The 23206-nt window shown below is 39.7% G+C and overlaps 1 protein-coding gene across 6 annotated transcripts in view; it reads right to left on the reverse strand.

The window, feature by feature from the left end:
• Positions 1–23206, reverse strand: part of MCF2L (MCF.2 cell line derived transforming sequence like) — a 154611-nt gene that overhangs the window by 44695 nt on the left and 86710 nt on the right. For all 6 annotated transcript variants that reach the window (XM_072853575.1, XM_072853556.1, XM_072853548.1 and 3 more), the window contains one exon: positions 14642–14756. In XM_072853575.1, the coding sequence (XP_072709676.1) occupies positions 14642–14756 (115 nt within the window). The remainder of the gene's footprint in view (positions 1–14641; positions 14757–23206) is intronic.

Consider the following 23206-nt stretch of genomic DNA (forward strand, 5'->3'; position numbering starts at 1 on the left):
TAAAAGTTAATTTCAGTCCTAAAGCCTTATTATTAAACAGTTGGCTTACATTACACTCAGGATTGTTCTCTACCTTGACTAGCTCTGCCTATACATACAAACTGACCAGAAATTCTTGTTCTCACTGGCTGAACAGCTATTTTGATAGTAGGACTTCAGTAATATTCAGTGAATAATTACTGCATTGAGCAGAGCACCAAGGCAATGTCTGCAGCAATCTGCATTATAAGCAGCTGAAGCTGTCTTTAGATCCCTGGTACCACCTGTTCTTAAAGCTTACTCACCCTCTGTGGCTCTCATCACTGACCATCATGTGCATCAGTGATATGCACACACTGCTTGAAGAGATGCAGAGTCTCAGGCTGCTCACAAATCCTGATCTTTTCTGGCATGCAACACATAGGCCTATGTAGGAAGGCCCATGGAATGGGCCATCCACCCATCATTGGTCATACTACTGTACCACAAAAGGGCAAACATACTAGACATGGTAACAGATCATCTTAGGAATGGTATTGCCCATCCTGTCCATACAGCAGTTAGGTTTATGCTTGGGCATGCCACAAGGGTTGTGTGGACAAGCTCTTTAAAAAAAAAAGAAAAAAAAATTAAATCTCAAAGGTAGAATTGTATCCAGTGTAGAAAAAGACAAGCTGGAGCTCAAACAGGTTCAGCATATACAAGCAGATAGTAGACAAGAGTCCAGTAGCCTCAGCACAGGGGTAACAAACACTTTGAACTCCAAGCATTCCCATTGTGCCCCCAGTGATAAAAATGCTTCCAGCAGCTATCACGCTTTGAATTCAGAAGTCATGCTATATTCAGTCATCAGCAAACAAGCTAGGGTAATCAAGAACAGCATTCTCTTACTTTGCTTAGGAACAGGCTATTGGAAACTAGACACTAACTAGCAAGGTTATTGTTTCCCAAGAGAAACTTTGCATCCTACATTTTCAGAGGCATTTCAACTGACTGAACCTGCGCCACTTCCAAGACCACTTCTCCATCTCTGCTGCTGCTGCTAGGAATGACTTATTGTGGGACAAGGGGCAGAGGAGAAGTCTTTCTTAATCATAAGTGTTTCACACATTAAAAAATTGAAACCACTAATGCCCTGGCAGTGAATGAAAGCAGAGAAGAGCCATCTCCTTAGTGGCCTTTATATACTCTAGAAGACAGCCAGATAAATATGATGAAGAACATGATATTAATGGTATTAACAAATCAAGATAGAAGTCTCCAGTACAGCAACTAGGAAAGAAAATAAGCAAAGCCCTATGGTGACGTTTCACTTTACCAGTTTTATGCTGGTTTCCCAGCAAGGAAAAGGGCAGGAACAATTCACCTGGCATGGCCTTACCCACATCTCCCCTCCTTGTGTAGGATAACCAAGACTTCTTGTATTTGATCACTAGGTAAGTCCTAAAGGATGCAGTTTTTCCTAGAGCAGAAGAATTTAATGGTTTATGAATTTGACAAAGAAAAAAAAGTTAAAGTTCAACTGTAACATTAAACAAAATCTAGTACCCAGGCACTAAACAGTAATTAGACCTACAGCAGTTTCATTTTCTTACAATTCTTGATTGCTCATTATCATAAAGCCTATTTTGTTTCAAAACTGGCCAATTTATCCACTTAATTCCAAAACAAATCCACTAGCTGGGTATTTTAAAAAATAAACAAAAATTTATCATATTTGGCATGTTCCACTCATTTTAAAAGGTGTTCTACTTATTAATTTTAAAATATTTTTGTACTTGATTGGTCCAAGTATTTTGATCTTACGGCAGCTTCTTTCTCACTATCCAAAGTGAGACTAAGATTAAGGACTTCTTAATGTTTGAAACCACAGTCTCTAAGGAGAAGAAAGCAGTCTTGTGCTTTCTTGAGTAAATGATGGAAATACGAGGGTATACCACATTCCACAAAGCTCCAGTTTGACAGCTTCAGATATCGCAGGCTTTTATAGCCTATAATACCCAGCCTCACTGTAGAAGGTGCCTGATAAAATAAATTTAGAGATAGCAGGAACTGAAAAAGAACTGTAAAACAGACATTATTTGAGCTCTACATTGGACAATGAACTTTCCAGTTTCAATTGCTAAGTGAGACTGTAGGTTTTAACACAGTATCTAAGCTGAATACTGCTTTCTAGTGCTTCTGCTATTTCAGATCTTATTTATATGTTTTCTAGAAACCTGCACTTAAATTAGTACTTAAAAGCATTCAACTGAAGAATAGCCTGGAAAATAAAAAAATGTTATAATCCTTTATAACACCAATGTTACAAACGATATTCCAAATCTGCAATGTCAATGTACAAATCAAAGTGATTACACACCTAAGACAAGTTGGAAGTGTTCTGAAAGCTGGACAATAATACCTTCCCATTAACTGCACTTGCTCTAAATCAGGAAACTTTAAAATTCTATCTTCTATTTTTATGACAGAAAATTTGAGGTTTGCATTGCTATTGAGATATCAGTGGCAAAGAAATAATCTGCCAAGAAAATAAATAAAATGAAAACCTATTCCCAAAAGATGGTTGTACATACAATTGAATGATCCTGTAATAACATTTAATTGGTTAGACAGAAAATAGCAGTTTGGTGCCAAATTCTGCCACAGATGTATATGTATGACTAACTGAGGTCAAAGAATATTGCACACATCTGAGAACAGAATTGTTCGTAACGAGGGTAACATTTATGAACATAACATTTACAAACACCCATATGAAGCTCTTTGGCTACCTAGCAGACCTTCTGAGCCCCAAAGCAAACTGGCATGACATTTCGGCTCCGATTCAAACGGCAGGCCTCACAGCTCAGTTCGGATTCCCGCAAGAATCACTTTTAGTTGAGGTGTGTAACTGGTCTATCAGATATCAGTTCTTATTCCAGCAACATTTATGAGAAAAAACAGAAATTATGAGCGTGCTCCGTTTCTGGCACATGCCACTGCATATGGGACAAAAATGGGAACGCAATGATTAACAACTTCTGCATAATTTCAGATGAAATTATAATATAGTTTTGTCTTTAATTTTTGTAACCTATATCTCTTCAGCTGAAAACACTGTCAGCTAGTGCAGGAATCGCAGTTGGGAGGACATGTCCATTGCTTCTGATATCCTTGGAAAACCATCCATAGAGCACAGACCCAAGGAAGAAGCTCACCTCAAGCTTCCCGAGATGCTGAATTTAAAGCTGATGCTTGATGGTGTGGAAATCACTGCACTGCACCTATCTCTCTGTATTCAAATCTCTGGAATCAAGGACAAAACTTACCATCTACTTCTTACTGTGTGTAACTAGTGAGTGCCTGTACTGTGCTTCGACAAAAGGCTATTGATCTAGAAGAATTTGTTATATTTGATTATTGGGCCCTCTCATAGTCAGCTCAATGAACTTTAACTGCGGAAGGAAAAACCTACCCAACTCAAACTAAGGCTGACTATTGTTCATGAAGAAATATAGGAAAGAGAAGGAATTCCAGCAAAAGAAATTTAAAATGAGACAGTCATAAGTGCTGCTATACAAGTGCAGCCTCTAGTGGTCTGTCCAAAATCACTGAATGCCAAGTAAAAATTACTATATATAAAGCTTCTGGCAGTAACAGCTGCATTTTACCCAACACAGCTGATGTTGTGACACCCCACAGCAGGAGCATGACCTGTAAGCCAGGAGGAACGATTTCTCATTGATTCTTACATTTAAAATCTGATTCTGAAAATAAAAACTGCTCCCCCTGCAAAACAAAACAAACAACTAAACCGCTATAACAATGTGCATACTATTCTACCATCTTTTTCATTCTGCACTGAAATTCTGTGAATAGATGGATTTCTAAATGCACATTCAAAATGCAGCATTTGAACCTTCTCTTTGCTTTGATTTTGATAGTTACTGCCCTCTCTTCAGAGAAACAGATGAAGCTGCACAGGAAATGAATAAAATCTGAGCCTTTGTGTTGGAGCTGAACCTGTTAAAGTTTCATCATTAGACAAGGTTCAGATAAGAAATCTGATGCATTTCTCTCCCTCCCTCCACTATGCACTTTTTTTTTTCTTCCTTCTCCACATTCCAGTTAACTCTCCCTAAATCTTATCCAGTGTACTACTGATGAAAAACTTATCTCTTCTCTTTCCTGTTACGCTTATTTCCATTTTCTCAGGAATCATCAGATACACAAAATTGGATTTTAGGATCTCACAGAAAGTGGGCAAAAAAGAATTTAGATGAACGTTGGGTTGTGAGGTGGCATAAATAAAAACTGTGATAGGCAAGTGGTTATAATTTGCTCATGAGGCAGAAGAGAGGAGCAGAATCATACAGCCTGGAAGAACAACACCATGAAAATGCTTTTTGAAACTTTATAAGCATAGGCAAGATAATTACACACAAGGTTGTATCAATGATAGGAGATCTTAAAAGCCAGACAAACAGGAGACAAAATAACAAAAGCAACTTCAAAGAGCTTTGTCTGAGGGGCTGATAATAATTCAAAACTTTGGAAATCTCATCCGAACTTCACAACGACTGTAGCCCAGAAAGCCATGCATGGTTACATGCAGCCCTATCTCTGATCTGAAAATCCTTCAGTCACCACAGGACTGCGACAGCAACAACTTACTGCATCTGCCTGCAAAGTAAGAACCCACAAGAAAGATGGGCTACTATCAGAGATGTACTGTCGATAAGGCGAGTGACACAACTCAGTGATGACCAGGAGAGTTTCTCTCAAGCCTTGGTCTCAAAGGAAACCAAAGGTCTTTATCCCGCACAGCAGCAGGTCCCTTGAAATTGTGTGATATGAATCCAAACATGTTTAGCTGAGGCACTGCTGTCTCAAACAGAGCTTGTGTTTCTCAGCCAAATAAGCAGCATTGGTATATGCCTGATTTATTGTTAAGTATTTACACTGATTTATATAGCATACAGTCACATTTCTTTTTCCCCCTCCCCACTCAGCTTCAGAGATATGGGCATCAGTTTCTTCCTTGATGGGTCCCTATAGCTCCTCCTATGCTACTCTAGGTCCTCAAACTAGTCTCTCTCCCACTTTCAAGCCAATTCCTCCTTAAAATAAATAAGCAACCATGACTGATTGGAGTACAGTAATGCTGGCTATGTTCCATCATATATGCTGGCATTCCTTCTGCTCCAGAAAGCTTATGCTGTTGGGGAGAAGCTGAGGGAATGTAGCCAGTGTTAAAAATGATAACTAAAGTGTCCAGGCATCACTATCTGCCTGGACCTGGACATCTGCTTGTACCACATGCACTGATTTCCTTTCTGTGGTACCCATCAGCCTTTTTTTATGGTAACTTAGAAAGCTTTACCCCACCAAGGAACCCCACAGACTATAATCAGAACAGCTTTGATGCGTTTCTGCAGGTAACAGAAATAACCATTAAAAGACAAAGTTATTGCTTAACAGATCCTCTTTCAGTGTGTTTCAGTAAGTTTTTTTAAAGAAGAGTTTTAATTTTCTAAATGGAAAAGCCAGTGTAATTTCTTCAGGTCACACAGAGCTGCTTTTAGAAGGACCGTTTGAAGAAAGACAACAACTTTGAGGACTCATTTAGACTTAACTACAGATGGCTGAAGTAGGCCACAATATCCTTGAGGGACAATTAAGGATAAATAGGTCAATAAAGGCAAGAGGCTCCATGTTGGTTAAGCTTAAGTAAATATGAGCAACAGAAAGCCTACGTGATCCTCTCTTTAGAACTACCAAGTCAAACTCCATAAAAGCATTTTTACACCTATTCAGAACTATCATATTGGAATTATACACATTTCCAGTATACTTCAACAACCATTAATGCCACTGCACAACTATTGGTACTTGTTTGGAATGCTGTTTTAGAAAGGCGAGTTTATACTTAAATAGGGTGTTAAATACTCTGAACTTAAGACTGGACTAATGATAGCTCCTGCGTGAGGTCCAGCATTTTAGTAATTAACTTTCACAATTCTGCAGTGCTTAATTTACTTTGCTCCTTAGCAGATTAAATTTACCACTGAACAGTGTGTGTCATGCATACTATTCAAATCCTCTAAGCCCTGAAGATGTAAGTGGGATTTAAAGACTAGAAAGGCTTTTCTTATACAGAGCTGAGCTTTAAAACAAGTTTAAGACATTCATGAGGTGGACATCAAAACAAATGTAAATTGTTCCAAACCCAGTAAAAATTAAGACTCTAAGTAACGTGTGAGCTTTGACCTAATCGTGTCAAACTATGTATCTGACACAAAAACTTCAGACTACCAGTTAACTTTAAGATGCAACACTCACTTCAAACCTAAGCCTTTACATTTCCTTTCTGCTTACAGGAACATATGGCATTTACAACTGTTTGGCAGCTGTGCTCTGAGAAAGGAAGGGCACACACAGCATGACAGATTTTGCTGGAAGTCCTGGGATGTTCTCACTGATGAATGTGAGGGGCTGCCAAGGTAACAGCAGGGTACAGGTTTCACATCTTCAGCCTGGATTGTAATTCAACAAAGAGGAGAACGTGGAAACGAAACACAGCTGACAGAAATAGACACTGAAGCTGCAAAGCTGTTGCTCAGTGTGTCAGTGCGAACTGTCAGAGCGCCTGGTTTTTGGCATTTCTTACCCATATGTGGTGACATTCATCCCTGGCACTCTATAAAACAAAAGTGGTTAACTCTTAGCTAGTGGTGGGCCGCTTGTTTAGTTTGCAGATAAATGAGGAAACACGTGCGGTTACCCTCCCACACTGGCTCTTTGCAAGGTCAGCCTGCACCCCGAGGGACTTACCAGCTCAAAACACACCATTACCCCAACATGGCTGCCCCTGCTTCCAGAGTGCAGTGGTGGATCTATGCTGAGGAGACTGCCCAGCAGCTCTGTGCTCTCCAGTGCCTCTTGCGCTGAGGTCTGTTAGCTCCAGCAACACCCATGCCATGCTGTGGCATGTTCTCCTGGTCCCTGCCTAAACCCACCCCATCACGCTTTGCTGTGCCTATGCTAGTGAAGTCTTCTCAGATCTGAACCCGCTGGAAGGCTTAGCACAGACATTTATTTTTCAGTTTTCCAGGTAACCCTGGTGTTATCCCAAACGATGGGGAGCTGGTGTAGTTAACAAGAAAGGGTCTACCTGAAGCTTAGCAAACCCTAAGAACTGAGCTTTCAAACTGTCAGACGTTGACACTTTCGGAGGTCATCTTGTTCCATTTCGTTACTTGGACAGGATGGCTCCCTAGTTTCCAACACCAGACAGTACCACAAACAACAGGATTTCTTAGAAGGCCACGTAACGTTCAAGCATTTGTAAAACATCAGGATCTCAAAGAAGGGGACGTTCTCCTGGGCAGGAAACCGACAGGGACAGCTTTCAAAACAGGAAATTGCCGAACACAACAAGTTAACCTGAGATATGCTCAAGATCATGCAGTAGGACAGAAGGGCATTGCAAAGAGGCTGTACAAGGCTCTTTCTGAATACAAGTACAAAAGGCCTGTGTATTGTATTTAATCAGCAGTGTTGGGACTCAAACTGGCCATCAAAACCTGTTCTGAATTTTCTAATCTACACTATTTTTTATTTCTCTTGAAAGGAACTTTGTATTTAAGACTCAGTGCTACACATTTAAAATACTAATTTTCCAATCTCTTGTGAGCACAAGAATTTTAGCTTGCTTTCTTTGCTCAAAGAACCACCTGTATGAGCAATGAAGAAAAGCATTAAAACAATATCCTTTTGTTCTCTCCTACAGCATATTGTTTTCTGATTGCAGCAGAAACTGCTAATTAACCAGAAGCAAAACCATATGTTGAAAAATCCTGTCATCTTTTTTTTTTTTTTAAACCACTGCAATTACCTATTAATTCCTTTTGGACCAAATTCTCATGCTACACCCCGCATTTGGTAAATTCATATTCCAAGAATGTGTACACACTTAATAAAATATGTTTAGAGTGACAGCTGTGATGGATAGAAGTAAGTATGAATAACACTTGCCTTCAGGGTACATCGCAAATCTTAAAAGTCTATTTAGTAGGATAAATAGAAAGAGGAAAAAATACTTGCAAAACAGAGGAAAAAAGAAGAGAATACTGAATGCCCTGAGATGACTTCTTAAGGGTACATTAGGCAGCTATTTCAGGAACCTATTGTAAACCTGAATGGAATATTCTTCCTCCACGCTTTGTACATATGGGATGTAAAAGGTACATCCCACAGGTGCCTCTCCCACTTTGCAATAAGAATGATGGACACTGTGTATGGAGGTCATCAGTTTTTTACTCAGCTAAGAGGTGAGACAACCTTGTTCTGCATTACCTCCTCTTCCCACCCAGCTCAGCAGCAATCACAGAATCATAGAATGCTTTGGGTTGGAAGGGACCTTTACAGGCAAGAGCAGGGACATCTTCAACTACATCAGGTTCCTCAGAGCCCCATCCAACCTGACCTTGAATGTTTCCAGGGATGGGGCATCTACCACCTCTCTGGGCAACCTGTTCTAGTGCCTCACCACTCTCACTGTAAAAAAATTTCTTTCTTAAATCCAGTCTAAATCTGCCCTCCCTTAGTTTAAAACCATTGCTCCTTGTCCTGTTACAACAGGCCTTGCTAAAAAGTCTGTCCCCGTCTTTCCTATAGGCCCCCTTTAAGTACTGGAAGGCTGCTATAAGGTCTCCCCGCAGCCTCCTCTTCTCCAGGCTGAACAACCCCAACTCCCTCAGCCTGTCCTCGTAGGAGAGGTGCTCCAGCCACTCGCCCAGTGAAGTATTAGGAGATGCTCTTCTCTGCAGAAGGAGAATCAGACTAGCTACATGGATGTTATAAAATGTCCTCAAAGCATCTCAAATAGATGCAAGACTTGGCTCACTGTCCTCTGCTGAAACCCAGTTGAATTTACAGAGCTCACCTCTTACAGACACTTATCTACAGATATGACTTTATTCAGCAACTCTTCAGTACTTCAATAAGAAGTATTAATTCCTGTGGATCAGTACTTATATGTAAAGTATTTGTACGAATTCAACTTTTTAGTTAAAATAGTCTTCCTAGAAAGCATTGCCTTAAATACATTACATACTGCCGTGGATTCTCCTTCTTTCATCTTGTGTGCTATATGTATAAAACCAAAAATCACTTGGCCTAAGCAAAATCTTTTTCAGTAAGAGAATCCTCACTTTTTAGTAAAACTTTATTTTGTACTTCAATAATAATAAAAAAATTACTAGCTGCTAAAAGGAAAAATCTATTTCAGAAGTATTACACTTACTACCTTTACAATAAATCTCATTACCAAAACAGTAGTTATGAAAGGATTAGCTATAATCTTCCATTGTCTATAGTACTCATCCTTAATCCATCATTTTTTCCCGATACAGCAGTGATCTTTAAGTACACATGGTACATGACTGTTGTCTCACACCATGTCAACAACCCTGTATCAAATATTTTGAGATTATTACAAACTACACATTAGACATTGTATTTTATCCAGCTTTCTATACAACATGAATTTACCTTGCAACATTAGCAACACCCACCTGAAGAAGATGGCTCAGCTCTCTGTTTAATGACATACAGTTGCACCAGGGTTAACAGACTATCTTAAATTGAAATGAGGTTTTCCCTTTCCACTGTCTCCTCTCTTAACATCCTCATGTATCAGACATTTACACATCTGACCACATGCTGACAGCTCTGCTATTTGCACTGTTCTACTCCATGGTCATCTAAATTGGTTACATGCAACTTAGTTCATTCCTAAATGCAAGATGCCCCATGAGATGTTTAACTCTTAATGATTAAAGTTCATTATGAAAAAGACAAGAGAAAGTTTACACAGGAAAAACTTTCAAAACGCAGTGTTAAGATAGTATAGAACAATAATGAAATAAGAGGGAACAAGGTCATGTTTACGTATAAAGTTAGAGGGAATAACAAAGATAGGTTAAGGTGTTTTGGTTCAACAAAGTCCTAAGCTAGTCTTATTACCAAGGCTTCTGCTGGTACTTCTTTCACTTGGGAGCAAATCCTGAAAACCTGATGCCACTGCTAAGATTTACTATACCAGTAAATATTTTATTGGGGGAACTCTACTGGCTTGAAGAGCACAGAAAGGTCCTTTCTTTTGAGGCTCTTAGCAGCTCCTCACTGTCATTCCCATGAAATATTATTTCCCTTAACATGCAACTGCAGGCAGTCAGACAATGAGTTTTGAGTTACTGCTGCCAACCCCTTGCTGTGATCAGGAATCTCGTATGGGGCCAAGTAGCACAAGTAGTTTTCTGAGGAACTGTTGTGGCTCCAGACATATCCATGCTCTACAGGGCTTTTCATAGAAAAGTCCATAACCCCTCAGTCAGTCAGAAAAGCTGAAAGACAGAGTTACGTATTTCATAAGCTAAATGACACTAATCTGGAGAGCAGTCCATGCATAAAAGCTGTGGGCTGCATTTTTATTTTTCCTGTAAATCTGTACTCCTTACACCTCTTTAATAAACCCGCAAAATAAACAAATGATTAACTAACTGCCTCCACTTCTCTCAAAAGCAGTTTCCAAAGCCTCCGAAACAGTCTTTGAAATTTTTAGTCCTTGAAAACTAGGTTAACAGCAAAAATCCTATCTTATGGCACCTCTAACAGCACTACAAATATCACAATTCAAGGAAAATTACAATACTGCCCATCTTTGGGGTATAGGCAGTAAATAATTTATCATTAGCAAAATGTATTTTATAAGGGGATGTATGCTGACATCCAGCTAGTGGCATTTCTGCAGTTTGTTATTCCTATAAACCTGCACAATGGCTCATAAACAAAATTTTACACAATAAGCTTGTAACACCGCTAGTGAAGATGTCAGGGATGTCTTCAGCCCTTTGAGATTATAGCAATTCTCAGGCACAAAAAGGTCACAGTTTTATCAGTATTTTAACAGCGGCATTATTTTTACAAGTTTGAAATTGAAAAGTTATCACCCTAATAACTAAAATATTATTGTATTCACAATAGTTAATACCTTAGTCTTCGTATCTAGCCATCTGGGCTATCTCCTTTGTTTATACAGAATAGCTATCTCTTTCTAAAGAATTAGAAATTAAAGAAACAAGAAAATCCTACAAGAACAGCCAGACTTAAGGAATGGCCACTTCTGGCTCAATACGTGTAGAATAATTGTTGGAGGGTAGGGGAAATGAACAGAAAAAACTCCAGAAAATCTACTGCCAGACTTTTAATTAGTAAAAATGTGCTCCTGCCGAACAGATTCTCTGGGATGCGCTCAGTCCTCCCCCCTGCACCAGATGCTGTTTGTTCTGATCAGAATTTCTCACATAAACCTCACTCTGTGCAGAAGTTCAATGGGCCACCATGAAGCACACCACCAAGGACTTTCAAAAGGAGAAGCAGATGTGAATTTAGTACATAATTATTTGTAATAACAGTATTCAAGAAAGATGCTATCAAGGGAGGCTTAGCACCACACAGTTTAACCAACCCAGTGATAAAGAAAATGAAGCTGGCTGTCAGCTTCACGGCTCTTCTTCCTGATAAACTAGGGGTTAACAAGTACAACCAGGAGGGCACCTCACAGTATTGTGCTGCGTGTAACCAGTATTCCTTCACAGGGAGTAGGTCCTATGAAATAATTAAATCAAAGCACTTCACAAGAAGAACACTGTTTCTCTTCATGCATGTACAGTAAACAAAAGCACACACATGCATGAAGGAAATCTGCCACGATTTGTGAACTGAGCATGGTCCATGCTGAGTTGCACCGAATGCTGTCAGTAAAAAGAATGCAAAATACAGCTTGAGACCAACATTTAATCAGTGTTACACAACCTGTGTTTCTAGGAGTTTTTAATCTGGGAGAGCCATATAGCCCAATTTGAGAAAGACATTAAAGGAGATCTCTTGATTCATACAATCATTCAGGTTTGAACGGATCTCAGGAGGCTTCTAGTTCAACCTCCTGCTCAAAGCATGGTCAACTCCAAAGTCAGACCAGGTTGTTCAGAGCTTTCTACAGCCAGGTCTTGAAAACCTCCAGGGACAGAGGATACTCCATAGCCTCTCTTGGCAGCCTTTCTCAATGCTTCATTATCCTCCCAGCGACAACTTTTTTTCCTTATATCCAGGTCAGAACTTCTCTGTTCCCATTCCCACACTGGGCCTCTTTCTCCCCACTGTCCACCTCTGTGAGGAGCCCATTGCCATCTCCCCACTGCCCCCCCATTGGTGGGAATGGTGGCTGTTGGGCCCCCACAGCTTTCACTCCCCCAATACAGCAAGCCCAGCTCAGGTAGACTCTCCTTGCACATCAGCTCCAGCCCCGACCATTACGGGGGCCCTGCTGGACTTGCTCCAGTTTTTGAGCCCTTGCCCTATGGTAGCTCAGAGCTGGGCCCACACTGCAGGTGGGGTCTGGAGAGTGCCAGCCAGGGGACCCCTGCTGTCACCCGCTCCAGGCCATGCTCCTGCTGGTGCAGCCCCAGGGTTGCCAGCCTTCACTGCTGCCAGGGCATCCTGCTGGCTCACTTTTAGCCTCCTGCCCACCTGGACCCCCAGGTCCTTTTCAGAAGAGCAGCCCCACTCCCAGCCCATGCTCTTGCAGGATTGTAGTCCATCCGTGTTGCACAACTTGGCATTTGTTGTTGTTGAATTTAATGAGGTTCCTGTCAGTCCATTCCTCCTGCCTGTGTAGGTTCTTCTGAATGGCAGTCTTTCCCTCAAGTGCATTGACTGGTTGACTAGTTTCTCAGCCACAAATTTGATGAAGGTGCACTCCATCTCCTCCTCCAGATCCTTGCCAAGGATGTCAGGCAACACAGATACATATGGCTCCCTGAGGAACTGTCTCCAGGTAGAGCATGAGCCATCAACCACCACTCTTTGAGCTTGATGATCCAAGCAGTTTCTCATGCACCCAGCAGCCCATCCGTCAAGACGTAACAACTCAAAGTGGATACAAGGGTGCTGGTGAAGACTGTTAAAAGTCTTGCTCAAGGTGAGGTAAAAGACATGCACAGCTTCCCCTCATTCATGCATCCAGTAATCTCATCACAGAAATACATTGGTCAAGCACAATTTATTGTTGCTCAATCCATGCTGGCTACTCCCTATCACCTCTTTCTTTCTTGTGCCTGTAACTGTGTATTAAAAGAACTAAGTCCATAATTTTCTCACAGACCAAAGTGAGGTTGAGCAGCCTGTAGTGCTCCGGATCATTATTTTTGCCCTTTCTGAAGATGAATGCAATATTTGTCTTTCTCCAGTCGTCATGGTTCATCTCTGATCTCAAAAACCTTTCAAAGATGATGAAGAGCAGCCTCGCTATGACATTGGCCAGCCTCCTCACCACTCTTGATGCAGTTCATCTTATCCCAAAGACTAGATTCGGGTCAAGATTTCTCAAGAGAACCTTGATCCTCATCTGTTGCTAAGTCATTCTCCTCCTTGAACCCTGTCTCTAAACACATAGGCCTGGGAGACACTGTCAGAGAAGACTGAAGCAAAGAATTCAAGTGACTCAGCCTCATCTGTATTGGCTGCTACTAATTTACCCAGCCCATTCAGCACAGGTCTACATTTTCCTTGTTTATTCCTGTACTGCTAAAGCGATAGAAGTTTTATTGGGAGGCCTTTGATGTCCCTTGCTCCTTGTCCCTCAGCTCCAGGTGTTTGACTTTCCTGAAATCATCCCTACATGTTTGGGCAATGTTTCTATATTCCTGTCCCTGTCCCAGCATTCACTTCCTGTATGCTGTCTTTGTACTGCAGCTCAGTCACAAGCTCCTTGTTCAGCCAGGTCAGTCTCCTGTTATGTCTATTCATTTTCCAGGATGTACCGTTCCTGTGCTTGGAGGATGATATCCTTAAAAACTTGCCAGCTTTCCTTAGCAGATTTACTGAGTTGCTGTCCATTGAATCCCACCTACCAGTTCCCTGAATAAGCCCAAAGTCTGTTCTCTTGAAGTCTAGAGTCTGTACCCTACCCTGCTACTTGCCTTCTTCACCTCCATCAGGATCTAGAACCCCACTATTTCATTCCCTAACAGATCTTCAACAAAACCACAATTTTTATTGAGCAGCCCATTGATAACACTACCGTGCCCTCTAAGAGAACCAGGATTAATTGCTGGGCCTGCTTAGCACCCTCAAAGTTCTGAAAATGCTGCAATGACTGTACATTCAGCTGAGCCAGGGAAACAGAGCACAAGTGGTTAGGACAAATCTCTGTATGTAACTATGGAGTATTCCCTCACACTGAGTAACATCTTGAGTACCATCCAGGAATTAGCATGTTCTGCCAAAATTATACATGTTTTCAATTAAAACACAGAACATTGCACTCTAAGATACAGCAAAGATAAGAAACAAGAGGACAACGTCCATCACAGAATCTGCATCCATACATACCAGGAAGCAATTTTCTGATGAAATATAAATAGCACTATATAATTCATCTAACAACTACATTAGGCAGCTGTCACTAATCAACGCTTACTGACACTGCACTATAAGCTGTGTTTTCCTTTTCTTTAGTTAAATACCAAGCCTGACCTTTACACCATCACTTAAGTGACTGAATGTGAAAAATCACTTAGCAGATAAAAGGTTTTTTTCCTAGACAGGTGCTCACCTTGGGATGCTCGTCAGGTAGGTCAGGACGTTCTGGAACTCCTTCTCAGGGATCTCACTGAAAGCTGGATAGTCTGGAAAAGTGATAACAGGGCATCCATCTCCCCCTCTTCCACCTACAAAAGAAACAAGCAGCAGGTGCGTTTACATGTTTACCTAGCCTGCAATTTCCAAGTAATGAAAGTACTGTGTTTCTTCTTTTTTTTATTTGGTGCAGGGCTCATCAGTGTGGACACTGTTTATTCTGAACAGTCTAGTCTCTTTTTCAGAGCTTAGGAAATTTTATAGGAAGGAACTTGTTAGACCACATTAGATTTTTTTCTGTACAAATGTCTTTGCTCATGTGAACATACTTTTGACACCAGATGGCAGTGCATCTTTCTTTTAATAAATATAACCAATTTGGAGAAAGAAATGAACTGATTTAGGAAAAAAAGTTAATTCAGAATTAAGTAGGTGAATCTCCATCTTGAACTGAATTCACCTTCTTACCAGTTTGAACTCATTCCTACAACCCCCCCCCCCCCCCCCTCAGCTAGCTGCTCTGCTTCCAGGACAATCTAAAAGAAGTGGCAGAACATTAAAAGAAATGGGGGAAGGTGTTTCAAACGAGATTTCCTGTTCAGCTTCTCAAATTACCTACAAAAGGTAAAGCAGAGACGAACACCTATGCTGCAGTATGCCTGCTGCTGAGCTGGACACCATCTGTATCTTTTCTGGTATTTGCACCACTGGGTAGAATTCACAAATGCAACACTTCTTAATGTGCTTCACACATATTTTTATATACAAAGTGTAATTTTTTTTTTTTAAAGGCAGTGTTAATGTTTCATGTCTTATACAAGTATATTTTCATACAGAAAGGCTGGACAAAGGTCTTGTTGAGCCCTAGCAACTGCATGAAGTTAACAGTTGGGGGGTGGCAGGGACACGTTGTTGGAAAGTTATCTTTGCTTGACAGTTCCAAAAGAGAAGAAAAACAGCCAAAAATTACTGTGGCAAAATAATAAGGATATTTTTTCCAGCCCTGAAATCTGACAATTGTGCGGAAATCAGCTGTAAACTGTATTAACAACACTGCCTGATCATGACAGCAACAGTGATTTGTGAAAATTATAGTGTGCTATTAGCCACTTCAAGTGCCTTTACATCTAACCTCACCAGAAAAAGAAGAGAAATATTTGAGCTCAGATTCGTTTGATAAAAGAAACCACCATTTCCCTTCAAAACCGCATGTAATTAGAAGAGCTCAAAGAGTATCCTTATTTTAATTTGTGGTGAATCTGACTTCAATCTACCAGCTTACAGGCAATACGGTGCTACCACTGAGTAGCTCTTGAAATCAAACTACATCAGAAAATAACATGCTCTGGATGCATTTAAAAAACAATAACAAAATGCAACTATTATGCAAATATCACAAGTTTGCAAATATAACCTTTACGACACATCCAAACATGGCAACAGTAAGTCAAGGGAGTTAATTTCAGCTATATAAACGTTCACAACACAAATGTAAGTTAAGACCAATTTTGATTCTATTATTTTTTGTTCTACCCAGGCTCTCAGGACCAAAGCATTTTCCTCTCTCATTAAAAACATTTTTCAAGCATGATAATGATTATTTGTCGCTCACGAGATGTTCTGCTCTCTCTAGAATATCTATTTTTAGGTACAACTATACATTATTTGCTGTATCCCCGTTGGCTACTTGCTTTGTTCTACTTAATTTCTATAAATAGGGCATATGAAACAAAAGGAGAACAATAGGCTTGAAGGACATGTCCTAAAAGCAGAAGCCCGGACTATGACCTTCAGGAAGTTCCCAGACCACCACCAATTGTCAAGGACAAATAGAGCCATCCTGCCTTGACATTGCCTATTAATTTTCAGTTTCTAGTAGAGTAATCCGTGGTTATCTTGGGTGGAGGCGACTCTGTCCTATCACGTGCTGTTAGAAAATCGTTGTTCACTGATTCTCTTTTTCTCCAGTATTTTCCTGCTGGGACACTTAAGCACACATATACCTTCAAATGCTGCTCAACTGCTTTTCCTTATCAGGACCTCACTGCTGGAAAGAGTTCAGGGCAGAGTGACCTGAAGTGCTATACATCATAAATTCTGTAAAATTTCAGCTTTAACATCGCTGACCTATAGAAGTCACTTTATATATTGCAACTTTAAATACATGGCCATCGACGGGAGACAGGCCACTCTAGCAAAACAGTCACTACTTATAAATGAGTGTTTGTCACAGCAAGCTACAAAAAGGGCATGGGAAATATAACAAAGTAAAAATGCTACATCTACATATAAATTGTGTTTGTATTAAATAATAGTAAAAGCAGTAGGTGGGTTCACTTCTTAACGTGTCCTTCATTTCATAATGAACCTGATGCAACAAAGAATGATTTTTTCCATTTGTTCGGAATCACTTTTTCTTACTTCACTTCTGCAAAAGCAGCATTATATAGTTTATACCTAAATTAGCTGTGTAAAATGTGATTTTATTCCCTGCTCCCAGAAGTCAATCAAGCCACAGAATCAAGGGGGAGGAGATAAAAGGGAAAGTTTAGGAAGCTAGGTTGGGTTTTGTTGTTGTTTTTGGTTTTAGTGAGAGAGAAAGCATTTGAGTGACAAAATGAACAATTTTACTTCTCTCATCCGTCTTGAAACACAAGTTTGAGGCAAAAATTTAAAACATCTTATTAAAACCAATTCACATAACCACCTTCCAGCATCTCAGAATTATATACACCCAATTACAAAAAAAGACATGAAAACTTAGATGAACTCTACGAGTGCTACAACTCATGATAATAATTCAATTTGTACAGAGTAATTTTTAAAATGAACAACTGGAATTTTAATCGCCATCCAAAAAAGTCGTGATTTAACGGTAATATTTTAATAAATTCAGGTCTGTTGGTAGAGTGACTGTGTCCAATTACCTCACTCTCAACTATTGGAAAATCATCTCTTTCTCCTTCCCTTCTAGCTCACAGTCCTGAAGTTTCAGTCACAACAGTGGAACAGCCTAAACTTGTTTGCTGGGCAAGTTCTGTCCACCATGGCACACACAAGCCCACTCTCCTACTTCTAGGCTTAAGCAGGGATGCACTGACCTATCCAATTGCAATTTAATAGTTTTATGTGCTCCTAAGACAACCAAGTACCTCTGAGAGCATTGAGAGCATTTTCTTAGTCTAATCTTAGTCTTTTTTTTTTTAATCTAAATTTCTGAAAGGATACTAACCCCCTTTTTATTGTTAAAAAATATAAACACTTGTTGTGACTATTGCAAAGGTAAGGTTGGATGGGACTTTGAGCAACCTGATCTAGTGAAAAATGTCCTTACCCACGGGGGGGGTTGGACTAGATGATCTTTAAAGGTTCCTTCCAACCCAAACCATTCTGTGATCCTATGAAAACACTGAAAAAACATTCAGCATTATTTCTTTTTGAAATATTAAACAAATGCCACTTGAGTGCCAGCTTCAGTTTTTGTTTATTGCAAAGAGCAGAAGAGAATGCATCAGTGCTTAAGCGGATACAATCAGTCCGCACACATTTTACCTGAAATGATTCCCAAGAATTAGTTGAGACTTGTCTCATAACACACAGCTGTAAAGAACATTCTCCAAGTGAGAGGATTATTACTTTTCAGTCTAAAAATGGAAACACCACAGAAGTAAAGAGCACTGAAGTGTATGTCAATTATTAAAAAAACCCCCAAACACACCACTTTAAATGAAGTAGATCTGCTTCCACTCTACTTCTCTGAGCCTTCATTAAAGGAAAACTTTGTTATAACTGACTTTGCCAACCTATTCAACTGAAACTTCTTTAACTGATTTAGTATCAAAGAAAACACAAATTACCTCTCTAAAATGTAAATTACTAATTGGATAAACCTCTACAATTCTAGTAAACCTCCAGTTAGGTGGAGCTCTTCTAAATAGAACTATGTGCCTTGGTCTAAGGCCAGTTTTTACAACAGCAACAGCCCTGCGTTTTGGAGAAATAAGCATTTTAAAAACATGTTGAATTGCATTAGCTCCACAGGTTAGGTAGCAAAATGACTTAACTGCGCTTCAGAAATAGCACTTCGTGTTCCTAACTTTTGTATACAATTATTTAAACAATAGCACCAACCGCTAAAATTATGTGGACCCAGAGAATCGAGATCTCACGTATGAAAGGAGTGGAAAAATGATCTTTGGAAAAATAGCTGTGCTACTGTGAGATGGGACTGGTGAAGTGTACCTTAAGTCTAGGTAATTTAGCATTTGTTCTTTATATTCTGCTACATCTAACTTTTCCCATCACAGCTGCAATCTCTTTTGGGTTTGTTTTCTTTTTTTTATTAAGCAGGTAGGGTGATAGAGAAGTGCCAAGCCAAGGAAATTGCAAGAGTTTTACACAAATTCTAATCAAGAGGCATATTGGTGACTTGGTATCTAAAAATAGTCTCTAATGAGAAATAATGAATATTCTCTTCAATTTAAAATGGCATTGACAGGGAAAATTATGAAAATTATGAATTGTGCCACTGCTGCTAAAAAAAACACACAGAGGGGCACGTGCACATGAAATGTAATTACCTACAACCCTGTGAAAGACATGCTAGTTTTTTTGGTAAAGCCAGCAAAATTGGGGAGCAGCAAAGGACTTCCAGGAAAGACAAACAGGAGATTATTTTGTAATGTTTCCCTAGTTATTCTGCTCCTGTTTGCATAAGAAAAGGTATTCTCAAAAGCACTCTGCCCAACCCCACAAAAAGGAATAGTTGGATATAATTAGATGATGATGGAGCAAAGACGTAGGTCTTCTAGCCTGAATCTAGAATGCAAATGAAATGGTATTCAGACTATAAGAAAAAAATATGATCTCAATGTTGATCAATATGCACACACAAGATTCAAGAGCATCATCACTGTTAAATGGCTCGGATCTACAACTCTGGTTCCAAAGACCTAGCTTAAGTAAAAGTAATTTTGTTTGCAGTCATGTCAAAAGTGAGGTCCTCATGTGAACGAGAGAAAGGCTTACTACAGATTTTGCTTTACTGTTGTGGTGGTTCAGCTATTATGTTTGAATGTTTCTGATAAAGAATTTCTCCTTTCTACTTGCATAATATACTTAACTGGAGTACTCAGAGTATTTGAAATTATATGTAGACTTCAATGTGGTAGTGGATAAAAGCTTCATTGCATATCCTTTGCAAAGAAAAACAGAATCAAGAGAAATTTATTAAAATATTCCTTCATTGAAATGAGAGAGAAGTTTTACTTGTATAACTTCACAAGCTGCATTTTGCCCAGGCTGATCAGCAGCAAGTATATTGGCTTAGAAATCAGATTGCAATAACTAAATTTGTACTGAATGTAGTTGAACTGGGAGATCTCTTAGCCAAGGATTCATTTTTTACTTTCTCTTTACTGCCTTTTTTTTTTTAATCTCTACAGACAGTGAGTATAGCACAGTGAATATAAAACAACAGTTAAGCCTACACCTGTGCCAGATAGAAACTGCTAAGTAATACCTCTTCCACTGTCAATACACAATGTATACTTTGAACATGTTATATCAGCAACAAAAATCAAGTTGATATTTTTAAATAACTGATGCAATGTATGTGGTACAGGATCCACTCAGAAGTTCTCAAACACAATTTTACAAACAGACTCAGCACCCATGGATACTTCAAAGGGAACGGTTTAACCAGTGAGGTACTTTCAGGTCATGTCCACAGAGGAGAGCAAGAGCACAGCTAAGCAAATAGTACAAAGAGTGAGGAAAAGCTTATTATTTAGAATGATAATTTAAAGGGCCAAAGATATAAGCATTTTGAAAGCTAGCACCAATGCTAACTTTTTCAACTGCAGAAAAAACAACTATGAATTGATAGGCAAAAATGCAAGTAGCACATATTTCCTTTAATGGAAATATTTTGTTTGAAGTTGTTCAATGCATAAAGAGGCAGTCAAAGGAAAGTGAGCTGAAATAATTGGTTCAGTACTTGTGGGGGCCAAGAGTCTCATTTGCACATCACATAGCTTGTATGATTTAAGATGTATATAAACATACACACCTGTCTGTATGCTCGCGTTCATCTACATTTATTTTAACATACCTGCATACAGCAACGGCAGATAGTTGAAAAGTTGGGTATGAAAGTCACACAGCAACTTTCCAATCAAGGAAAGAGAAAAGAAAATACTTATGAAAGAAAATATAAAATGTGAATGAAAGACTGTAAGGAATACATCTTCCAGACACTTTTAAATGGACCTTCCAATGTCCTTTGTGAGGATAAAAAAAAAAAAAAAAGTGCAAGACCCTTTGCAATGCAAAAGAGAAGTGGTTACACAAATACTAACTAAAGGAAGAAACAAATAAGACAGGTGAAAGTGAACCATGTACAGAGGATGTTTAATACAGCCTAGCAACAACAAAAAAGAGTAATGACAATTCTTGCAAAGATAAGGACCTTGTTCCACAGAAAGAAAAACCTGCAAGGAAAAAGTTAGCAGCTGGGCCTGAGGTAAATATTAACTTCAGGGTTTATAAACTTGTTATGTGCGTGATTGATTAAAAACCTCATCCACAGCTTGTCCCTCCATTAGATTTAAGCTGAACACACGACTGCATGCTCACTGCTGAGCAAGAGCTAGAGCCTTCAGCATCTGTAGGAGTAGCTAGCACCTTGATCTCATTGCACTTTGCCATATTTACTGAAAAAATGAAGCATTAATGTAAGTTTTTGCTTTATTTTGTTTCATTTCAAGCCTAATTTGGATGTCCCTGTAGTGTTTCCATTATAATCTAGCAGAATGAGGGACACGAATTACTTTGTGCCTGCAGAGGAAAAGAGACCAAGAGAAAGAAGTGACCCTGTTTCACACCAAAACACAGAAAGTAGCTCGGGAAGGGCTACAGCCTTTAGCCACAGAAGCAGACTCGGTTTCATTCACTATTCAAGCAAGCATCCCACAAGACCTAGATACATCCTATTAGAGAAACTAAAGCAATTCTCAAGTATATGTCGCATTGCTGTTAAAAAGCCAAAAACTAAAAATTGAAATGCATCTAAGACATTCCACAATTCCCCATACCTGCAAAGACGCTATCTACCAAAAGTATTCATAATCTATGGACTTTCATTTTAATGACTTTTATGCCATGTCCTAAGATTCTACTTCCAAGGCAACTTAGTAATAAGCAAAAAAGTCCCCTTCATACACACTGTGAATATCTTTGGCATTCCAGCAAAGCCAGTCGTAAGCACAACTGCAAGAACAACCAAATTGTACATAAATCGAGTATTGAAATATTAGCTCTGTCCCTTTGTTCACAGAACCTGTAACACCACTATTTGGTACAGCACAGAAAATTAACCGTCAGTGTCCTGGAGGATAATATTAGGATAAAAGAACTGAAGTCCAAAGTGAAATGAAAATGCCTAACAGTCAAATTGCCCAAGAACAATAAAATAGAACAGAGAATATAGTCACAGTCCACAGCAATGCAGCTGTCCTGCTATTTCAGGCAAACAAAACAGACTTCTTATAGACATGAGGGTGAATAAATAGAAGAAAATAGAATGAGGAACGGCTGCTCTTACTAAGCTCTACTGCACAGTGGATGTAATGAGCACTGAAGATGCTTGTGGCTGTGTGAACTCAACAATCTTAAGATGTGAACAATCTCCAGTTGGACTCAATGAGCTTTTATTAATCTACCGTAGTCACCAGTTTTCCCCCTCACTTTAGAGAGGCAAAATGTAAACCCTACTTACAGTTTCCTAGATAGGCTGATTCTTGCATAACACTATACTGAGGCATTTTCTGCCACTGGATAAGAAGGAAGAGCTTGGAAAGTCAAAAAGAATAAACTGCCAGAAAAGAACTGTAGCTTAAACACCACCATCTCAAATGGAGCATGAACAGCCAACTTCATAAACAAAATAATCTTATTTCCAAGTGCTGCCACCACCCCATAGAAAACACAGTCACTACCACAGACCCACTCTTAGTTTAGCTTGTGTGGCAGGAATAAATCATAATTAATGGTTAATTATGAGAACAACACGATTCAATGAGCTCCTGCCAAGCAAAGCAGTACATTGCTTCATTCCCCTATGTCTCCTGATCTGATGCAGGGAGGGATTCAAAGGAAGAAGAAACAATCATAAAGCCCAGCTTCAGCCTAGAGAGGTAAATCTCCCTTATGCTGAAGGAAGCAGGGCAGCTCTGCAAAGCCACTGATGCTCTCCCTCTCTATGTATTGGAGGAAGGGCAGGGCAGGGCAGTAACTCCAGCAAGTTTGCTGCTGCACACCTGCAAGAGCTTTACAGGCAAGAGGGCAGGAAAACACACTCAGAAGCTTATCAGCCACCTGCCACACAGCCTGATCAGTGAGCAAAGGCACTATCTCCCTTTATCCCATTAGTAGCCAGCCGTGGTTCCAGCATCGAGATGGACCAAGCCCACCAACTGACACCTGCATAGCACATAAACACAGGCCCCCATCACCTATGTGGCACAAGTTATCCAGGGACATC

This window comes from Ciconia boyciana, chromosome 1, assembly GCF_034638445.1.
Source record: "Ciconia boyciana chromosome 1, ASM3463844v1, whole genome shotgun sequence".
In the NCBI taxonomy this organism is placed as follows: domain Eukaryota; kingdom Metazoa; phylum Chordata; class Aves; order Ciconiiformes; family Ciconiidae; genus Ciconia; species Ciconia boyciana.